This window comes from Myotis daubentonii, chromosome 8 (genome assembly GCF_963259705.1).
Source record: "Myotis daubentonii chromosome 8, mMyoDau2.1, whole genome shotgun sequence".
Classification (NCBI taxonomy): domain Eukaryota; kingdom Metazoa; phylum Chordata; class Mammalia; order Chiroptera; family Vespertilionidae; genus Myotis; species Myotis daubentonii.
This window is the reverse complement of record NC_081847.1, coordinates 12927153-12943671: the sequence shown is the minus strand read 5'-3', so window position 1 is coordinate 12943671 and position 16519 is coordinate 12927153. Positions and strand designations below refer to the sequence as shown.

General features: G+C 46.2%; 1 protein-coding gene and 1 long non-coding RNA gene across 4 annotated transcripts in view; one reads left to right on the top strand and one right to left on the bottom strand.

Annotated features, from left to right (window-relative positions):
• Positions 1 to 5291: 5291 nt before the first annotated feature.
• On the bottom strand, positions 5292 to 8283 carry LOC132239258 (uncharacterized). The gene is made up of 2 exons (XR_009454009.1): positions 8175 to 8283; positions 5292 to 5615 (listed from the first exon to the last, which is right to left on the bottom strand). It is a non-coding gene; the product is annotated as an uncharacterized LOC132239258 (long non-coding RNA).
• An 85-nt stretch (positions 8284 to 8368) lies between these two features.
• SLC9A8 (solute carrier family 9 member A8) overlaps positions 8369 to 16519 on the top strand; it is a 68843-nt gene continuing 60692 nt past the window's right edge. For all 3 annotated transcript variants that reach the window (XM_059705335.1, XM_059705336.1, XM_059705334.1), the window contains exons 1-2: positions 8369 to 8490; positions 10333 to 10511. In XM_059705335.1, coding sequence (XP_059561318.1) covers positions 8465 to 8490; positions 10333 to 10511 — 205 coding nt within the window. In that variant the 5' untranslated portion in view covers positions 8369 to 8464. The remainder of the gene's footprint in view (positions 8491 to 10332; positions 10512 to 16519) is intronic.

Below are 16519 nucleotides of genomic sequence, written 5' to 3'. Positions count from 1 at the left end.
AGTCTAACAATGGACAATCAAATGTAGGGTGGGAACTCGCCCCCGGGTGATCTTTCCTCCCCTAGCATATCCCTGGTCATGGGGTTTGGACCCCCAGACCTTTCCTCCCTAGAGATAACATCTAAGCCTGTTGTATTTCAGCTCCAGGCCCAGAAAAAACAGCAAAACCAGAAGAGCGACCCCACGGCTGCATTGAATAATGACCCCCTGCCCTGGTGCCGGCCAATCATTCAGTGGAGATTACAATCCTGAAAGGACACACCTGGAGAAGTGCTGAATATGCTACTGAGATTTTCCCCTGGGACCTCCCCTAAAATCTCCACCCATAAAACCCTTAGGATGGAAGACCCAGTGGCTCTCCGTGCCTGGAGTCCCCCCTGGCCTTCCCCTTTCCCTTCCCACTCCCCGTCCCTGCCCCAGACACTTTACCATTAACTTCCTCCTCCAAGGGCCCTTCCTTTACCTTATAACTTGTTTCCTAAACCCATTTCTTCTAGGAAGTACTTCTTCTACCTCTGTGATTTACCAAATAAATGTTCTCGTTCAGTTTGGGTCTTGGCTCTGAATTCTTTCCTAGCCAGAACCCAAGTACCGAGGTGGCTGGAGCCAGGTTTGTAAAGACCCCACCGGTCAGACAGCTGGTACCATTCCAGCCGCCTACAATAATAGAACTGGAGTCTGTATTTTTTCACAAACTCTCTCAGATGTATCTTTGCACCTGTCTCCACTGAATTTTACAAGTCCAGGTTTTTTTCATTTCTGGCCAGTAATTTTAATGCCTGTTATCTGCCAAATGGCCAGTACCATCTTAAAACATTAAAGTCCACAGGCATTTAAAAAATTATGCCAAACTCTCCCCAATATGTAAATCCATATGAAACAGTGCTGAATGGTAAAAATAAATGAAGGGAAGGCCAACACAGAACTTATTTTTCCCATGGTATGGTAGGCAGAGAAATGGCTCCTCAAAGATGTCCACATGGCCCTGGCCAGTGTTGCTAAATAGTTAGAGCACCGGCCCATGCACCAAAGGGTCTCAGGTTCGATTCCTGATTCCCAGTCAAGGGCATGTACCTAGGTGGCAGGTTCACTCCCTGTCCCTGGTCAGGACTCATGCTGGAGGCAACCAGTTGATGTGTCTCACATCAATGTTTCTCTCTCTTTCTCCCTCTAACTTCCCCCCATCACTCCCTCCCTTCCACTCTCTCTGAAGAGCAATAAAGAATATATACTCTGGTGAGGATGATTAAAAATAAAGTGATCACATGCTAATCCCTAAACCTTGTGAATATGTCCTTTTACTGGTACATGACAAGGGGAAATTAAGGTTGCTAATCAGTTGGCCTTGAGATGGGGAGATCATTCTAAAACATGAGATGGGCTCAATGTAATCGCAAGGCTCCGTACAAAGGAAAAAGAAGACAGGAAAGTCAGAGTCAGAGAAGATGTGATGACCAAAGCAGAGGTTGAAGTAATGCCATTTTGGCTTTGAAGAGAGGAGACAGGACAACAAGCCATGAAATGTGGGCGCCTCTAGAAGTTGGAAAAGGCAAGAAAACAGATTCTTCCCTAGAGCTTCCAGGATAAACACATGCAGCCCTACTGACACCTTGATTTTAACTCCATGACACTTCTAACCTCTAAAACTGTAAGGAAATGATTTGCACTGTTTTAGGCCAGTTCCTTGCAAATCAAGCTCTTAATGTATTTCTCCTACTGGCTCTGCTTCTCTGATTGAGCCTGACTGGTACACATGATAACTACTTCGATTCCCTTTAAAAACATATTTGGCCCTAACCGGTTTGGCTCAGTGGATAGAGCGTCGGCCTGGGGACTGAAAGGTCCCAGGTTCGATTCCGGTCAAGGGCATGTACCTTGGTTGCGGGCACATCCCCAATAGGGGGCGTGCAGGAGGCAGCTGGTCGATGTTTCTCTCTCATCGATGTTTCTAACTCTCTATCCCTCTCCCTTCCTCTCTGTAAAAATCAATAAAATATATATTTAAAAAAAAAATAAAAATAAATAAATAAATAAATAAAAACATATTTGAAATATCAAATTCATTAAGAAGTTTTTATTGGTGCCCCTATTTTGCTGACAGCTTCAGCATTTTCTTTTATAAAAATTAAATAGGGATAAGGGGGAAAGATCAACCAAAGGACTTATATGCAAGCATATAGGCCTAACCAATGGACACGGACAACAGGGGGGGGGAGGGGGGGGAGGGCATGAGCGGGGGGGGGGGGTGTAGGGGGCAACGTGGGGATAAGGACACATATGTAATATCTTAATCAATAAAAAATATATTAAAATAAAATAACAAAAAAATTTAAATAAATTACTGAGCATCATGTGCTTGGAGTAATGTCTGGTACAGAGTAAGTGTTCAAGAAATGTTAAAAAAAAAAAAAAAAAAAAAGAACAGAATAAAGACAGGAGTGTGATAAGCTCTCCGCTTTCAGGAACTTATATCCTAGAGGGGAAAATGGATGATAAACTTAGGGAATAAGGAAAGGAGAGAACAAGGGGGGGGGGGGTGTTTGATAATGATAAGTACCTCAGAAACACTTATTTTAATACTAGAGGCCCGGTGCACAAAAATTTGTGCACTCGGCGGGGAAGGGGGTCCCTCAGCCTGGCCTGTGCCCTCTCACAGTCTGGGACCCCTCGGGAGATAATGACCTGCTGGCTTAGGCCTGCTCCTGGGTGGCAGAGGGCAGGCCCAATCCCTAGGTGCAGCCCCTGGTCGGGCTCAGAGCAGGGTCAATTGGGGAGTTGGGGCACCGCCCCGTCATGCACAGAGCAGGGCAGATTGGGAGGTTGTGATGCCACCCTCAGTCACGCTCAGGGTAGGGCCAATTGGGGGGTTGGGGCACCGTCCCCTGTCACACTCAAGGCAGGGTCGATGGGGAGGTTGCAGCGCCACCCCCTGTCATGCACAGAGCAGGGCCAATCCGGGGGTTGGGGTGCTGCCCCCATCACACACAGAGCAGAGCCCATCAGGGGGTTGGGGCACCACCCTCTATCACCCACAGAGTAGGGCCAATCAGGGGGTTGGGGCGCTGCCCCCGTCACACACAGAGCAGGGCCCATTAGGGGGTTGGGGCACCACCCTCTATCACCCACAGAGCAGGGCCGATCAGGGGGTTGGGGCGCTGCCACTCTCACACTCAGGGCAGGGCCGATGGGGAGGTTATGGCTCTACCCCGTCACACACAGAGCAGGGCCCCTGGGGGGGGGGGGCGGGTTGGGGAGCTCCCCCCTATCAGGCACAGAGCAGGGCTGCTCAGGGGGTTGGGGCCCCGCCCCCTGTCACACACAGAGCCGCAGGGCGATCAGGGGGTTTGGGTGCTGCCCCCTGTCATGCTGATCCCGGTGCCAGGAGTCATATTACCCTTTTACTGTATAGGGTAGAGGCCTGGTGCATGGGTGGGGCCGGCTGGTTTGCCCTGAAGGGTGTCCTGGATTAGGGTGGGGGTCCCCACTGGGGTGCCTGGACAGTCTGGGTGAGGGGCTGAGGGCTGTTTTCAGGCTGGGAGTGACTGAAGTTCCCAACCACTCCTTTTTTTCTTTTTTCTTTTTTTATTCTGGGCCAGCTTTACCTTGAGGCTTGGCTCCAGCTCTTAGGCCTCCGTGGCTGAAAGTAGGTTTCTGGCCTTTGCTTACAATGTTGCGAATCTGCTGGCTGAAGTCCGGCAGTATTTTTTACAATGTTTCTTAAACTGCCCGCTCAGAGGCCTGCAGCCGCAGGCGGGGAACGTTGGTTTCCTCCAACGATCCTCTGTCACTGAGGCAAGCAAGCCTCATGTTAGTTTCAAGCTGCCTGGCTGCTGGCCGCCATCTTGGCTGACAGTTAATTTGCATATCTCGCTGATTAGCCAATGAAAAGGGTAGCGGTCGTACGCCAATTACCATGTTTCTCTTTTATTAGTGTAGATGTTTTTACTGATTTTTAGGGAGAGGGATAGAGAGATAGAAACATCAATGAAAAACAGCACCACTGATCAGCTGCCTCTGCACGCCCCCCTCCTGGGAATCAGGCCTGAAACCTGGGCATGGGCCCTGAACAGGAAGTGAACCAGCAAGCTCTTGGTTCAGTGCTCAACCACTGAACCACACTGGCCAGGCAGAAACACTTATTTTAAGACTAGCCTAAGGGTCAGCTGCCCATGGTGGGCCAATCCAGCCTGCCACCTGCTTTCATATGGCCCCTAGCTAAGAATGGTTTCCATATTTTTAAATAGTTGGGGGGGAAAATCAAAAGAGTATTTCATGCCTGGCTGGTGTGGCTTTGTGGTTGAGTGTCAACCTATGAATCAGGAGGTCACGGTTGATTCCCGGTCTGGGCACATGTCCGAGTTATGGGCTTGATCCTCAGCGGGGGGCATGCAGGAGGCAGCTGATCAATGATTCTCTCTCATCATTGATGTTTCTATCTCTCTCTCCCTCTCCCTTCCTCTCTGAAATAAATTAAAAAAAATTTTTAAAAGAACATTTCATAGCATGTCATAATGATAAGAAATTCAAATTTTAATACCCATAAAGTTTTATTGGAACACAGTCATGCCTATTTAAATCATCTATGATGTCATTCCCACTGTAACAGCAGAGTGGATTTGTTGTAATGGAGATCACACTAAAATATTTACTGTCTGGCTTTTTATAGGAAAGGTCTGCCAATCCCTGCTTTAGACTGAGTGGTCAGGGAGGGCCTCCTGAGGAGGTGACATTTAAGCTGAGATCTGAATGACAAGATTGGAGGTAGAGGGCAGAGAGAACAGAGAACAAAGGTAGAGCTTTCTCTCTGATCATGTAACAGCCTTCCAAAGGCTTCTGTCACAATAATGGGGCCTTGAGGTTCTGCCGGTGCTTAGGGGGTCCCAGGGTCACAGAGCCCACAGGTACCGAGTTGGGGTAGAGAGGCAGAACTGCCTGGCACCAAAGCCTGCCATGTCCTGTGCCACCCCCTTTCAGCCTGACAGGGCACAGGAGCACAGGAACTGCATGTCAAATGGCTTTATTTGCCTTCCTGGGGATTTTAGATTCCTTCCCTGGAGTAGGTGACAAGAGTCTGTGATTTGCCCATAGGCCTGAGAGCAGGTGTTCTTCCGCCTCCTGGTTGGCAGCAGGTCCATGACTGTCACAAAGCCCGGAACTGGACCTAATAACAGGATCTGTGGCAAGGGCAGTGGGTAGCATAGCAGATAAAACGGGGCATCCATCAATGAATTCAGGGCCCTGCTTTCATCCTGACTGACCCACAGCCTTCAGTCTGATACAAGGGGCCTAACCCCGCCCATGGGGAGCTCAACTTCAGCTGGGTTTTTCTGAGGCTGGAAGGAAAGTGACAACCCCAAGCTCTCAGTCAATAAGTGTGGCTCAGAGAGAACCTAGCTCTCAATCCCTAAGGGCCAGTTCATTTTCGCCAGCTCTGTCTGTGATAAGGGAGGAGAGGAGCCCCATTTTAGAACCAGAGAAATTAAGGTAGTGAGAGCAACAAGGAGTACCAGTTATAAGCACAGACTTTGCCGGAATCACAGCCTCAGCATTTGCCAGCTAGCTGCGTGACTTCAGGCAAATGGTTGACTTCTTTAGTCTGCGGATTATGACAGTATCTGCCTCAAAGAAGTAAAAGGAATTAAGGAAACAATAGCTCAGCACCACACCCACAGGAAGGACTCAATAAACCTTGGCTGATCCTAAGCACATTCTCTGTGAGCTTTGACAACAGTCCTAAAAGGTCTTGGAGTGGCAGCAGGCTGTGGGGTTGGGCCTCTGCACAGGGCCAAAAACTTTGTCATCCTTGACGTCTTTCTTTTACACGCCACAGTTCATCAGCAAATCTTGCCTTCAGTATGCACCCGGAGTCCAACCATTCCTACTCTCTCCATGGTATCACCTCAATCCAAACTACGATCAGCTCTTGCCCAGATTATTGCAAAGGCCTCCCAGCAGGTCTGAGGGCTTCCATCCTTACCCCCACACAACCCCCGCTCCCCACTTACCTAACTCTCTATAGTCAAAGGGGTCCTAATAAAAGTCAGGTTGTAGCACTCCTCTTTTCGAAACCCTTCTGTTTCCTAACACATCTAGAGTTAACTAATGTCTTTATTTATTCAGTGATCATTTATTATTGAGTACCTACTATGTGCCAGGTACTGTTCTAGGCATTGGAGATAAAGCAGAGAACAAAACAGATAAAAACCTGCATTCTGGAAACCTACATGCTCATGGGGGAAGGACAATAAACAAATAAAACAATGTTTGGTGTTCTGGAGAAAAACAACTCAGGGAAGGGCAGGGGCCTTGGATTTTAAACAGGATGGTCAGGGAAGATAGAATGGACAAAGTACAGATTAAACAAAAAGCCCAAAAGTGGAAATAGTGGGAACCAAGGGGCAAAGGAATCCAGCCATACGCCCCTTACAAACAGGGATCGTTCTAAGAAATGCATCTTTAGGCGATTTCATCATTGTACAAACATCATAGAGTACACTCACTCAAACCTAGATGCTATAGCCTACTGCACACCTAGCCTACCACCCTCTTATGTGAGGTCCGTTGTTGACCGAAATGTCATTATGCAGCTGTGGATGGAAGGGGCCATATGCTGACCTGACAAGCTCAGGGGAGGCCTGCGTGGCAGTCTTGCAAACTCAGAGACCTAAAGTAACCACAAAGATGGTCTGGAATTAAACTTTAACTAAAAGCAGTGATGGTGGGCAGTTACGTCCTAGGCCGGTATCTTCACTGACAAGGTCAACCTTTACCTTAACTGAGCCTATCTGTCTTTTTGCATCTATGATAACATACCCTTGAAATGTCTGGGTAACTTGTAACTTCCTTTTTTCTGGAGCCGCTGGGGCACAACCAAATATGCTGGGCGCCAGGACAGATACCACAAATTCCTTCATTATCATGTTAATTGATCCTGCCCCCACCTAAGTATGTGTCCATCATTTTACTTTTTATCCAATCCCAGGGGTTTCACCTGCTTTGCTTTATCCCTCCTCCTTAATCTATCACCAATGAATTTCATGTAACCCACCTACGTCCCTCCTTTGAAAGCAAATGTATAAATACAAATGTAACCCGCCATTCTCCGGATCATGATCTCAATTCCTTGAGGTTCTGCTTCCCGGCATATGTCGACAGTTTAGCTCAAATAAACTCACAAAAATTCTTTACAGGTTTCAATGGTTTTTACGTTAACACAGCCCATGATTGCATTCTAGACCAAAGAATCAGCCAGTGCAGAGGTGGCAGTGTTCCCTATATATTTCAGGTGCACTGAGAAAGCCACTGTGACCATAGTGGAAAGTGTGCATAAGGGGGAGAGGGGATCCACCTCAGAGGGGGGGGGGGGGGAAAGGGGCAAGGTTGAGTCCTGTAAGTACTCCAAGTTTTCTTTCTGTGATCAAAATTGGAAGCCAGTGGAGGTTTTGAGCAGAGGAGTGACCAGACCTGATGGGAGGCCTTTGCAATAATCAGGGTCTAATGTGTGGAAGACCCTGGGAACAAGGGCGGGGTCAGAGAGAAGGTTTAGGCAGCTTTGCAGATGTTGGGATAAGATGCCTTGGACCGGGAAGGCGGTAGCAGCACAGGTAGTGTCAAATCCAAAAGCCTTACAAGCCCCAGCTGGCTTGTCTCTGTGGCTAGAGCGTCAGTCTGTGGACTGAAGGGTTCCGGGTTTGATTCCAGTCAGGGGCACATGGCTGGGTTGCAGGCTAGATCCCCTGGGGCGTGTAGGAGGAAGCCAGTCGATGATTCTCTCTCATCATTGTTTTTCTCTCTCCCTTCCTCTCTGAAATCAATAAAAATATACTTTAAAAAAAAAGCCTTACAATATAGTCCAGCCCTCCTGATGGGGTCCCTCTTACTCCTCCAAGCTCACCTTGTTCCTTCCTATATCCCCAACCCCACAGACCACTGCTAGACACATATAGGCGTCAATGATCAAATTAACCAATGATTCATCCTTCGATCATCATCACCTGTTTTTAAAGATGGGCATATAGTCAGAACTCAAATGTTTACAGGTAGAATGCTGCACCGTCCCGCCAAGCCCAGGCGGCGTGTCCTCTTGGCAGCTGAGGAAAACGGAGGCTCAGACTGGGGGAGTGTGCCCCTGGGGTCGCTCCTTCCCCACCTTCCGCGAGGCCCGGGCAACTCACGTGGACCTCACAGGAGCTTCCCGCCAAATGCCCCGCCCCGCGGTGGGGAACAGCCGAAACCACGTGCGGCCAGAAGGTCACGAAGTCCTGGAAGCCCCGGGGACTGTCCTCCCATAGACCACCTCCCACCCCCGGGCTATAGAGACAGAGGGACAGAAGGGCCGCCCTGGCGCTGCCGAGGCCCCGCCCCCGGCCCTTCGCCCGCCCGCGCCTTCAGCGGAAGCCGGAAGCGAAGGCGGGCCCTGCTAGCCCCGCGGCTCCGAACTCGGTGGTCTTGGAGGCTCCGCAGGATGGGGCAGAAGATGGCGGAAGAGGAGTGAGTGGGCTTTTCCGGGGCGGCGGAGGCGACAGGGCTGGGCCCCGGCGGGTGACAGCTAGCGCCTCAGGCCGTCCCCCGTCCCTAGGAGGAGGAGCTCCTTGTGCTGGTTGGCCAGGACCGATCTTGCCGGCCCCTGCGAGGAGGGCGGGAGGGACGGGCCGGGGCCCAACACGGCCTCCTGGAGGTCGGAACCTCAGGCTGGGGATCGGCCGCCCAGTGCAGGCCTGGATAGCCGTCTGGCGGCACCCGCCACCCAAACGTCCCTTTCCCAACTTTCCGGTCTTGTGATGATTACGGAGCGCTCCGCCTCCTCCAGGAAGTCCCCCACCCCCACCCTCCAGTTAGCCAGGCGCCTCCTCCACCGTCGAGATCTTTTTCTGTATCTGTCTCCATTGAGTCTCATTCATTCATTAACTGCCGGCCATCTATATATTCCAGGCCCTGGGCACATAGTAGTGAACGAGGCAAGCCAGGAGCCTCCCTCTGGGAACTTCCTTGTAGCAAAAGACCATAAATAGACAAGACGATTTCAGTGCTCTGAAGGGAGTGGAGTAGTGTTAGGGTGGGGCATCTGTCTACTCAGGAAGGAGTGCCCGTGCCAGGAGGAGGGATAGGAGAGGGTACAGCGAGTGCAAGACAGGCTGCAGTGCCTTTGAGGGGCAGAAAGGCAGGCAGGGTGCCTGGGGTGCAGAGAGCAAGGGGGCTGGCCCTGCAAGAAGAAATGGGGGCGGCCGGGGTTCCTGTCCTCTGGGCAGGGACCACTCTCAGCCCATCTCCGTGCCTGCTGGGCACAGTGTATTGCATGTTGTGGATGCCCTATCTCTGTGTGTGGAATGCGTGTGTAAAAATTCACAGGGAACCCCGTGGATTTGAAATTTGGCTCCCTCACCCGTGAACTTTCCCGATCTGGCTGATGGTCATTTCATTTAGTCGCCTTATTTGTTAAAGCATCCGCTCTGTCCCAGACACTAAACTGCCTCAGCAGCGCAAAGCGAAAGAGGTGGCACGGACCAGTGACTTCATGTTTGGTCTCAAAGCTCGGTTCTGCCGCTGACTAACTGAGGCATTGGCCAAATGAGGCAGCCTCTCCGACTCTCTGTTGTTCTTGGGTATAAAAGGGAAAGTAAGAGTATCCACCGCAGGCAGACATGTCATGCCTATTAAACGAGAGGTTGTAGGTTACCTAGCCCCTGGAATGAAGCAAGCCTCAATACACATTAGCTGTTATAATCACAATCGCAATGACTGTTGTATCCACAGTGCACTAGTGAACAATCCCAACACGTGCCGAGAGAGCTATGGGGTACAGAAGTGGTGGTGTGGAGCGGGGTGTTACAGAGGAGGTTACACTGAGCCTTTTGAAATCTGAGCAGGATCTTACAAAGTAGGGTAGGGCATTCCAACCAGATCACCAGTTGCGCAAATTCAGGTGGCTTCTTCAACTTGCGGATATAATCCAGGGAAAAGAAAGTAAACGAGGAATAAAGGCCCCAAGCAAATGATGTTGGACCTTGGAAGTGATGAGATTCCAGTTTGCCTCTGATTACATCCCCCGTTGTGGCCAAAGAGCAGGTGGCATGTGGTTTCTACGCAGGCCCCGAACGCCCCTTGTTCCTGTCCTCTAAATGGCTGCGTTCAGCAGCACCCGAGGGCACTGCTACCGCCCTGTGGCAGCAGGCAGGAAGTTTTGTAATCAGTTTCTCTCTTAAGGCCTGCCTGTTGGTTGCAAGACTTATGGCTCCTATAAAGCTCTGTGCCAAGTTTTCTCTGGCTTTGTGTGTGTGATACTTTGGAGCCCCTTTTCCTTGACCTAATTCTGCTTTTTGTGCCCTTCCACAGGTTCCCCAACACAACTCACGAAGGTTTCAATGTCACCCTCCACACCAGCCTGGTTGTCACTACGAAGCTGGTGCTCCCGACCCCCGCCAAGCCCATCCTCCCTGTGCAGACAGGGGAGCAGGCTCAGCAGGAGGAGCAGTCCAGCGGCATGACTATCTTCTTCAGCCTCCTGGTCCTAGGTGAATGCAGTCGCCAGCATCTACCCTCTTGCGTGTCTGTGCGTGTTGCGTGGTTAACCCCCTTTAAACCACTGCTCACTTTGTCAAATCCTCCGTTTGGATTTCACTTCAGACTGAGGGACTGTGATAGTGCATAACATTATAGCAGGGTACTTCTTTTTCTTCATAAAAACTTAGAGCTTAACAATTCTGAAGAGCCCTTTTTGAAATATCTTAGATGTCCTTTGGAAGAGAGAATTAAAGATGTTTGACCTAGAAACAACCTTGAACGTCTAGTTGAGTGGATTTCAAACTCTGCTCATGAAAGTGTGTGTGTGTATGGTAGCAGGAAGTAGAGGTAGTCAAATGGAAGGGCATCTGACTTTGACCAGAGCAGCATTTTGTCTCATCTCTATTAAGCTTCTGTGTAAAATTTTATGTAAAGGTTTTGCTGCTGAGGAAAAGATCAGGTGCCCTTGTCGTAGCACACTGTTATCCTTAACCTCTGTCATTTCATTAACCATGGTCATGACTTTCACCATATCTGTATAACACCGGTGCTGTTATTTACTTATGTAATATTTTTCTTTCAACAGAGTCACTGTGTCCAACTTAAAATCTCATTTTGTTCAACCTCCTTCTTTAACGGGTGAGGAAATTTAGGCCCAGAGAGGTTAAGCGATTGACACACCTAAGATCTGGGAACTAGAGACTAACAGCCAGATTACAAGACATCATTCAAGAAGTTTAGATAAAAGGCATTAACTTCAGTGCCTTACAGACTATAGAGAATAGGCAACTGTGTTAAACAGACATAAAAATAGCCAGTTGAAACTGCACAACCACTTCGGATTAGCTGACTACAGAAGAAATAGCTTAGAACTTGACCCAAGTCCAAACTCTCATTTGAAAAGTGAAGCTGGCATGTTTACATTTTCCACTCTTCTTTAATGATGGTTAGTCATATTTCCAATTAGATCTTTTTAGAAAAGTGAAAGGTGCAACTAGATTTAAAGGTACAGAGTATTTCTCTGCTGTCCATTAAGTGTTTTTTGAGGGAAAGTATCACTTCTTTCACACTTTAGTCAGACTTTTAAAGTCAATTTTAATAATACAGTAATTTTTTCTTGTTGTTAATTCTAACCCGAGGATATTTTTTCCATTGATTTTTTTAGAGAGAATGGAAGGAAGGGGGAGAGATAGAAACATCGATGTGAGAGAGAGACATCAATTGGCTGCCTCTGTGGGGCCGGGGATCAAGCCTACAACCAAGGTATGTGCTCTTGACTGGAATTGAACAATCAAGGACTCTTCAGTCCGTTGTTTTTTTTTTGTTTTTTTTAAGAATATATTTTATTTTTAAAGGGAGAGAGATAGAGAGTTAGAAACATCGATGAGAGAGAAACATCGATCAGCCGCCTCCTGCACACTCCCCACTGGGGATGTGCCCACAACCCAGGTACATGCCCTTGACCGGAATTGAACCTGGGACCCTTCAGTCCGCAGGCCGACGCTCTATCCACTGAGCCAAACCGGTTTCGGCTCAGTCCGTTTTTTTTAAAAAACTATGTTTCTATTGCCCTGGCCAGTGTTCTCAGTGGTTAGAATGTCAGCTGCCCACAGGAGGGTCTCAGGTTTGATTCCCAGGCAAGGGCGTGTACCTCAGTTGCAGGTTTGCTCCTCTCCCCAGTCGAGGCGCATATGGAAGGCAACCAGTCAGTGCATCTCTCTCACATCGGTTTCTCTCTCTCCCTCTCCCCACCACCTTCCTCCATCCCTCCCTGCTACTCTCCCTGAAAAGCAATGGAAAAAAATATCCTCAGGTGAGGATTTAAAATTATATATATATACACACACACACACACACACACACACACACACACACACTAGAGGCCTGGTGTACAAAATTCATGCATGAGTAGGGTCCCTAGGCCTGGCTGGTGATCAGGGCTGATCTGTGGGGCAACCAGCAGGGAGATCAGGGGGCCCTGTTGGCACCTGCCTTGGCCAGCCTGGTGCCACCTACTCGCTGGCTGCCTCCCTCTGCAGGGCAATGTGTGTGTGTGTGGGGGGGGGGGGGGTGAGGGCTGGGGGGGTCTCCACTGGCACCCGCCTTGGTTGGCCTGGGACCTGTTGGCTGGGAGCAGCTCCTGCATTGAGCATCTGCCCCCTGGTGGTCAGTGCGCATCATAGCAACTGGTCGTTCCACAGGTAGTTCCACCATTCAGTCCATTTACATATTAGGTTTTTATTATATAGGAAATGTGTGTGTGTGTGTGTATGTTTTATTGATTTTAAAGAGAGAGGGAGTGAAAGAGAAGCATTGATGATAGAGAAGCAAGAATTGAACCATCAGCCTTTTGGTGCAATAATACAGTAATTTTATTTAAAGTCCTAGGGCTTATCCTTGTCTCTCATTAATTAAAAACAAAACAAAACACAGAAAGAACTATTATATCTGGCTTCTTTCACTTAGCGTCATGTCTTCAAGGTTCACCCAAGTTGTAGCTTGTGTTAGATTTGTATTCCTTTGTATGGCTGAATAATATTTCATTGTAAGGACATCACATTATGTTTATCCATTCATCAGTTGATGGGCATTTGTGTTGTTTCCACCTGTTGACTATTGTAAATAGTTATGCTATGAACATTTGAGTACACATGTTTTTTTGTTTTGTTTTGTTAAATATATTTTTATTGACTTCAGGGAGGAAGGGAAAGGAAAAGAGAAAGAGAAACATCAATGATGAGAGAGACTCATTGATTGGCTGCCTCCTGCACACCCCCCACTAGGGATCGAGCCTGCAACCTGGGCGTGTGCCCTTGACCGAAATCAAACCCGGGACCCTTCGGCCCACAGTCTGTTGCTGTATCCACTGAACCAAACCGGCTAGGGCTGTGTACCCATTTTTGTGTACATATGTTTTTCTTTCTCTTAGATAAACAGTATAAACCTAGGAGTGGAATTGCTGGGTGAATGGTTACTCTGTGTAACTTTCTCAGGAACTGCCAAACTTTTCCACAGAGGCTGCACCATTTTACATTCCCACCAACAATACTCAAGTGTACAATGTCTCATATAGATTTACTATCCTAGGTAATTTTTTACCCTGCAAATGTAATTAAATTTTGTTTCTAGGGGATTACTTCAACAATCAAGGACTCTTGTTTTCTTTTTCTTTTAATATAGTAGCTGAATACAAAGAAGAAAGGCAATTCTTTTCTTGATCAAGAAATCTTTAGTTCTTTAAATCCTGAAGTATTATTAATCTATTTACATTGTTGTCAGCTTGATATATTAGAGAATATAAAAGGATTGCTCGGGGAAAAAAAAAAGCTTTTGTTTTGTAATCAATTTTTTCACAGGAGGGTGAAAAGCATAAGTAAGATTTTCAAAGTAATTTTTAGGATGTGTAGCATTTAAGATTATTTTGTGCCAAAGACTACAAAACAGGTTTTTTAATGTGCTTTTTCATCCAGGCAAAATTCCGCCCAGTGTTAATGCATGTTTGGGGCCAGAAAGGACTGAACTGTATTTAGAGTGCTGTATATTTATCTTGGATTGTCTTCTCCTCAAACAGTTCATAAACCTAGACTCTAGAGTCCCACTAATGTCACGAAGGTTCCATTTTCACCTAATCAGATTCTTGGCAGTTTATGAGTTGGAATCTCCACTTTTTATGCACAGGTCAACATTTCTTTAGCAGAAAGGAATGCTTTTTAAGTAATTTTGAAGACATTTTTCCTCTGCTCTTGTATATTATCAAGATAACATAATTATTGTATATTCCTGATTAGATATGTCTGATAAAGTACACACAAAAAAAATACTGTTAATAGGTAATTTGCTAACTCACTACATGAACTCTGGTGAGTTGAGGGAAATCATCAGTCCATAGTTCATTCTTCAGGAACTACTAATCTGGAACACATTTGCCACTTTGTTTACTATGTTAGTCATTCAAATGAAATTATAACATTTGTGTCCCAAAAGGGTGGGAAAGGATTACATTGTTTTCCTCTTTGTTGAGAAGGGATGCTAAAACTCTTCGACTTTTAGAAGCTTGGAATCAGTTAACTTATATATATATACTTAACCATTGCTGAACTTTGACTCTGCAGAAACAAGGGTGAGTCACTGTTCTTGACTTGCACTAGAGTTAGCAATTAGCATCATTTGACACATCCATTTTATGAGCCATTAAATTTATTAGCGTTATTAAAATTGGCACGTCTGTGTTTTAATATAGCTTACATAATTATTGCTTCAAGCATGAAAAGTTGGAAGCATTTTAACTTGTGGTATGCGTATTCTCCGTGCCACATAGAAGTTTTTGTTCCTTTTTGCTGTTTTAGCCCCCCAAGTGAATTTGGAAACATGTACTTATATTGTGTATATACTTTTGTACATTCATAAGCACATATTCACATACAGGCACATATAGCTTGGAGTTTATTTTAATATAAATGGGGTCCTATAGCTTGCTTTTTCATCTCACAGAATGTCTTGGAAGTCTTTCCAAGTTAGTGTTTTTTATATACCTCATCCTCTTTTTTCTTTTTAGAGGATATATATGTGCTAAAAATAAACATAACATAAAATTTACCACTTTAAAATGTACAATTCAGTGGCATTTACTACATTACCACCATTTAGTTCTTTTTTATCATCCCAAAAGGAAACCCGATACCCATTAAAAGCATTCACTCCCCATTTACCTCTCTCCCCAGTCTCTGGTAAACATAAAATTCTGCTTTCAGTCTCTAAGAATTTGCATACTCAAAATATTTTATACAAATAGAACCATATAATATATGATCTTTTATGTTTGTCTTCTTTCATTTAGCATCATATCTTCAAGGTCCACCCATGTTATAGCAAGTGTTAGAATTGTATTCCTTTGTATGGCTGAGTAGTAGTCCATTGAAAGGATATACCACATTATGTTTATCCATTCCTCAGTTGATGGACATTTGTGTTGTTTCCTCCTGTTGACTGTTGTAAATAGTTCTGCTATGAACATTTGTGTACATGTTTTTGTATGGACATAAGTTTTTGTTTCTCTTGGATACATACTTAGGAGTGGAATTGCTAGGTTAAATGGTTATTCTCTATGTAACTTTCTCAGGAACTGCCAGACTTTTCCACAGAGGCTAGCTGGCTGCACCGTTTTACATTCCTACTAGCCAGACCCAAGGGTTCCATTTTCCTTACATCCTAACTAACACTTGTTATTTTCCAGTTTGTTTGTTTTTTTAATTATAGCCATCCGAGTGGGTGTGAAGTATCTCACTGTGGCTTTGATTCACATTTTGCTAATGACTAATGATGTTAAGCATCTTTTCATGTGTTTATTAGTCGTTCATATATCTTGGGAGAAATGTCTGTTCGGGTCCTCTGTTCATTTTTTTTTTTTAATTAAATCTTTATTGTTCAGATTATTACATTTGTTCCTCTTTTTTTCCCCCCCATAACTCCCCTCCTCCCAGTTCCCGCCCCACCCTCCGCCCTCACTCCCCACCCACTGTCCTCATCCATAGGTGCACGATTTTTGTCCAGTCTCTTCCCACATCTCCCACACCCCTTTCCCCCCCAAGAATAGTCAGTCCATTCCCTTTCTATGTCCCTGATTCTATTATAATCAACAGTTCATTCTGTTCATCAGATTATTTATTCACTTGATTCTTAGATTCACTTGTTGATAGATGCATATTTGTTGTTCATAATTTGTATCTTTACCTTTTTCTTCCTCTTCCTCTTCTTAAAGGATACCTTTCAGCATTTCATATAATCCTGGTTTGGTGGTGATGAACTCCTTTAGCTTTTCCTTATCTGTGAAGCTCTTTATCTGACCTTCAATTCTGAATGATAGCTTTGCTGGATAAAGTAATCTTGGTTGTAGGTTCTTGGTATTCATCACTTTGAATATTTCTTGCCACTCCCTTCTGGCCTGCAAAGTTTCTGTTGAGAAATCAGCTGACAGTCGTATGGGTATTCCCTTGTAGGTAACTGAGTTTCTTTCTCTTGC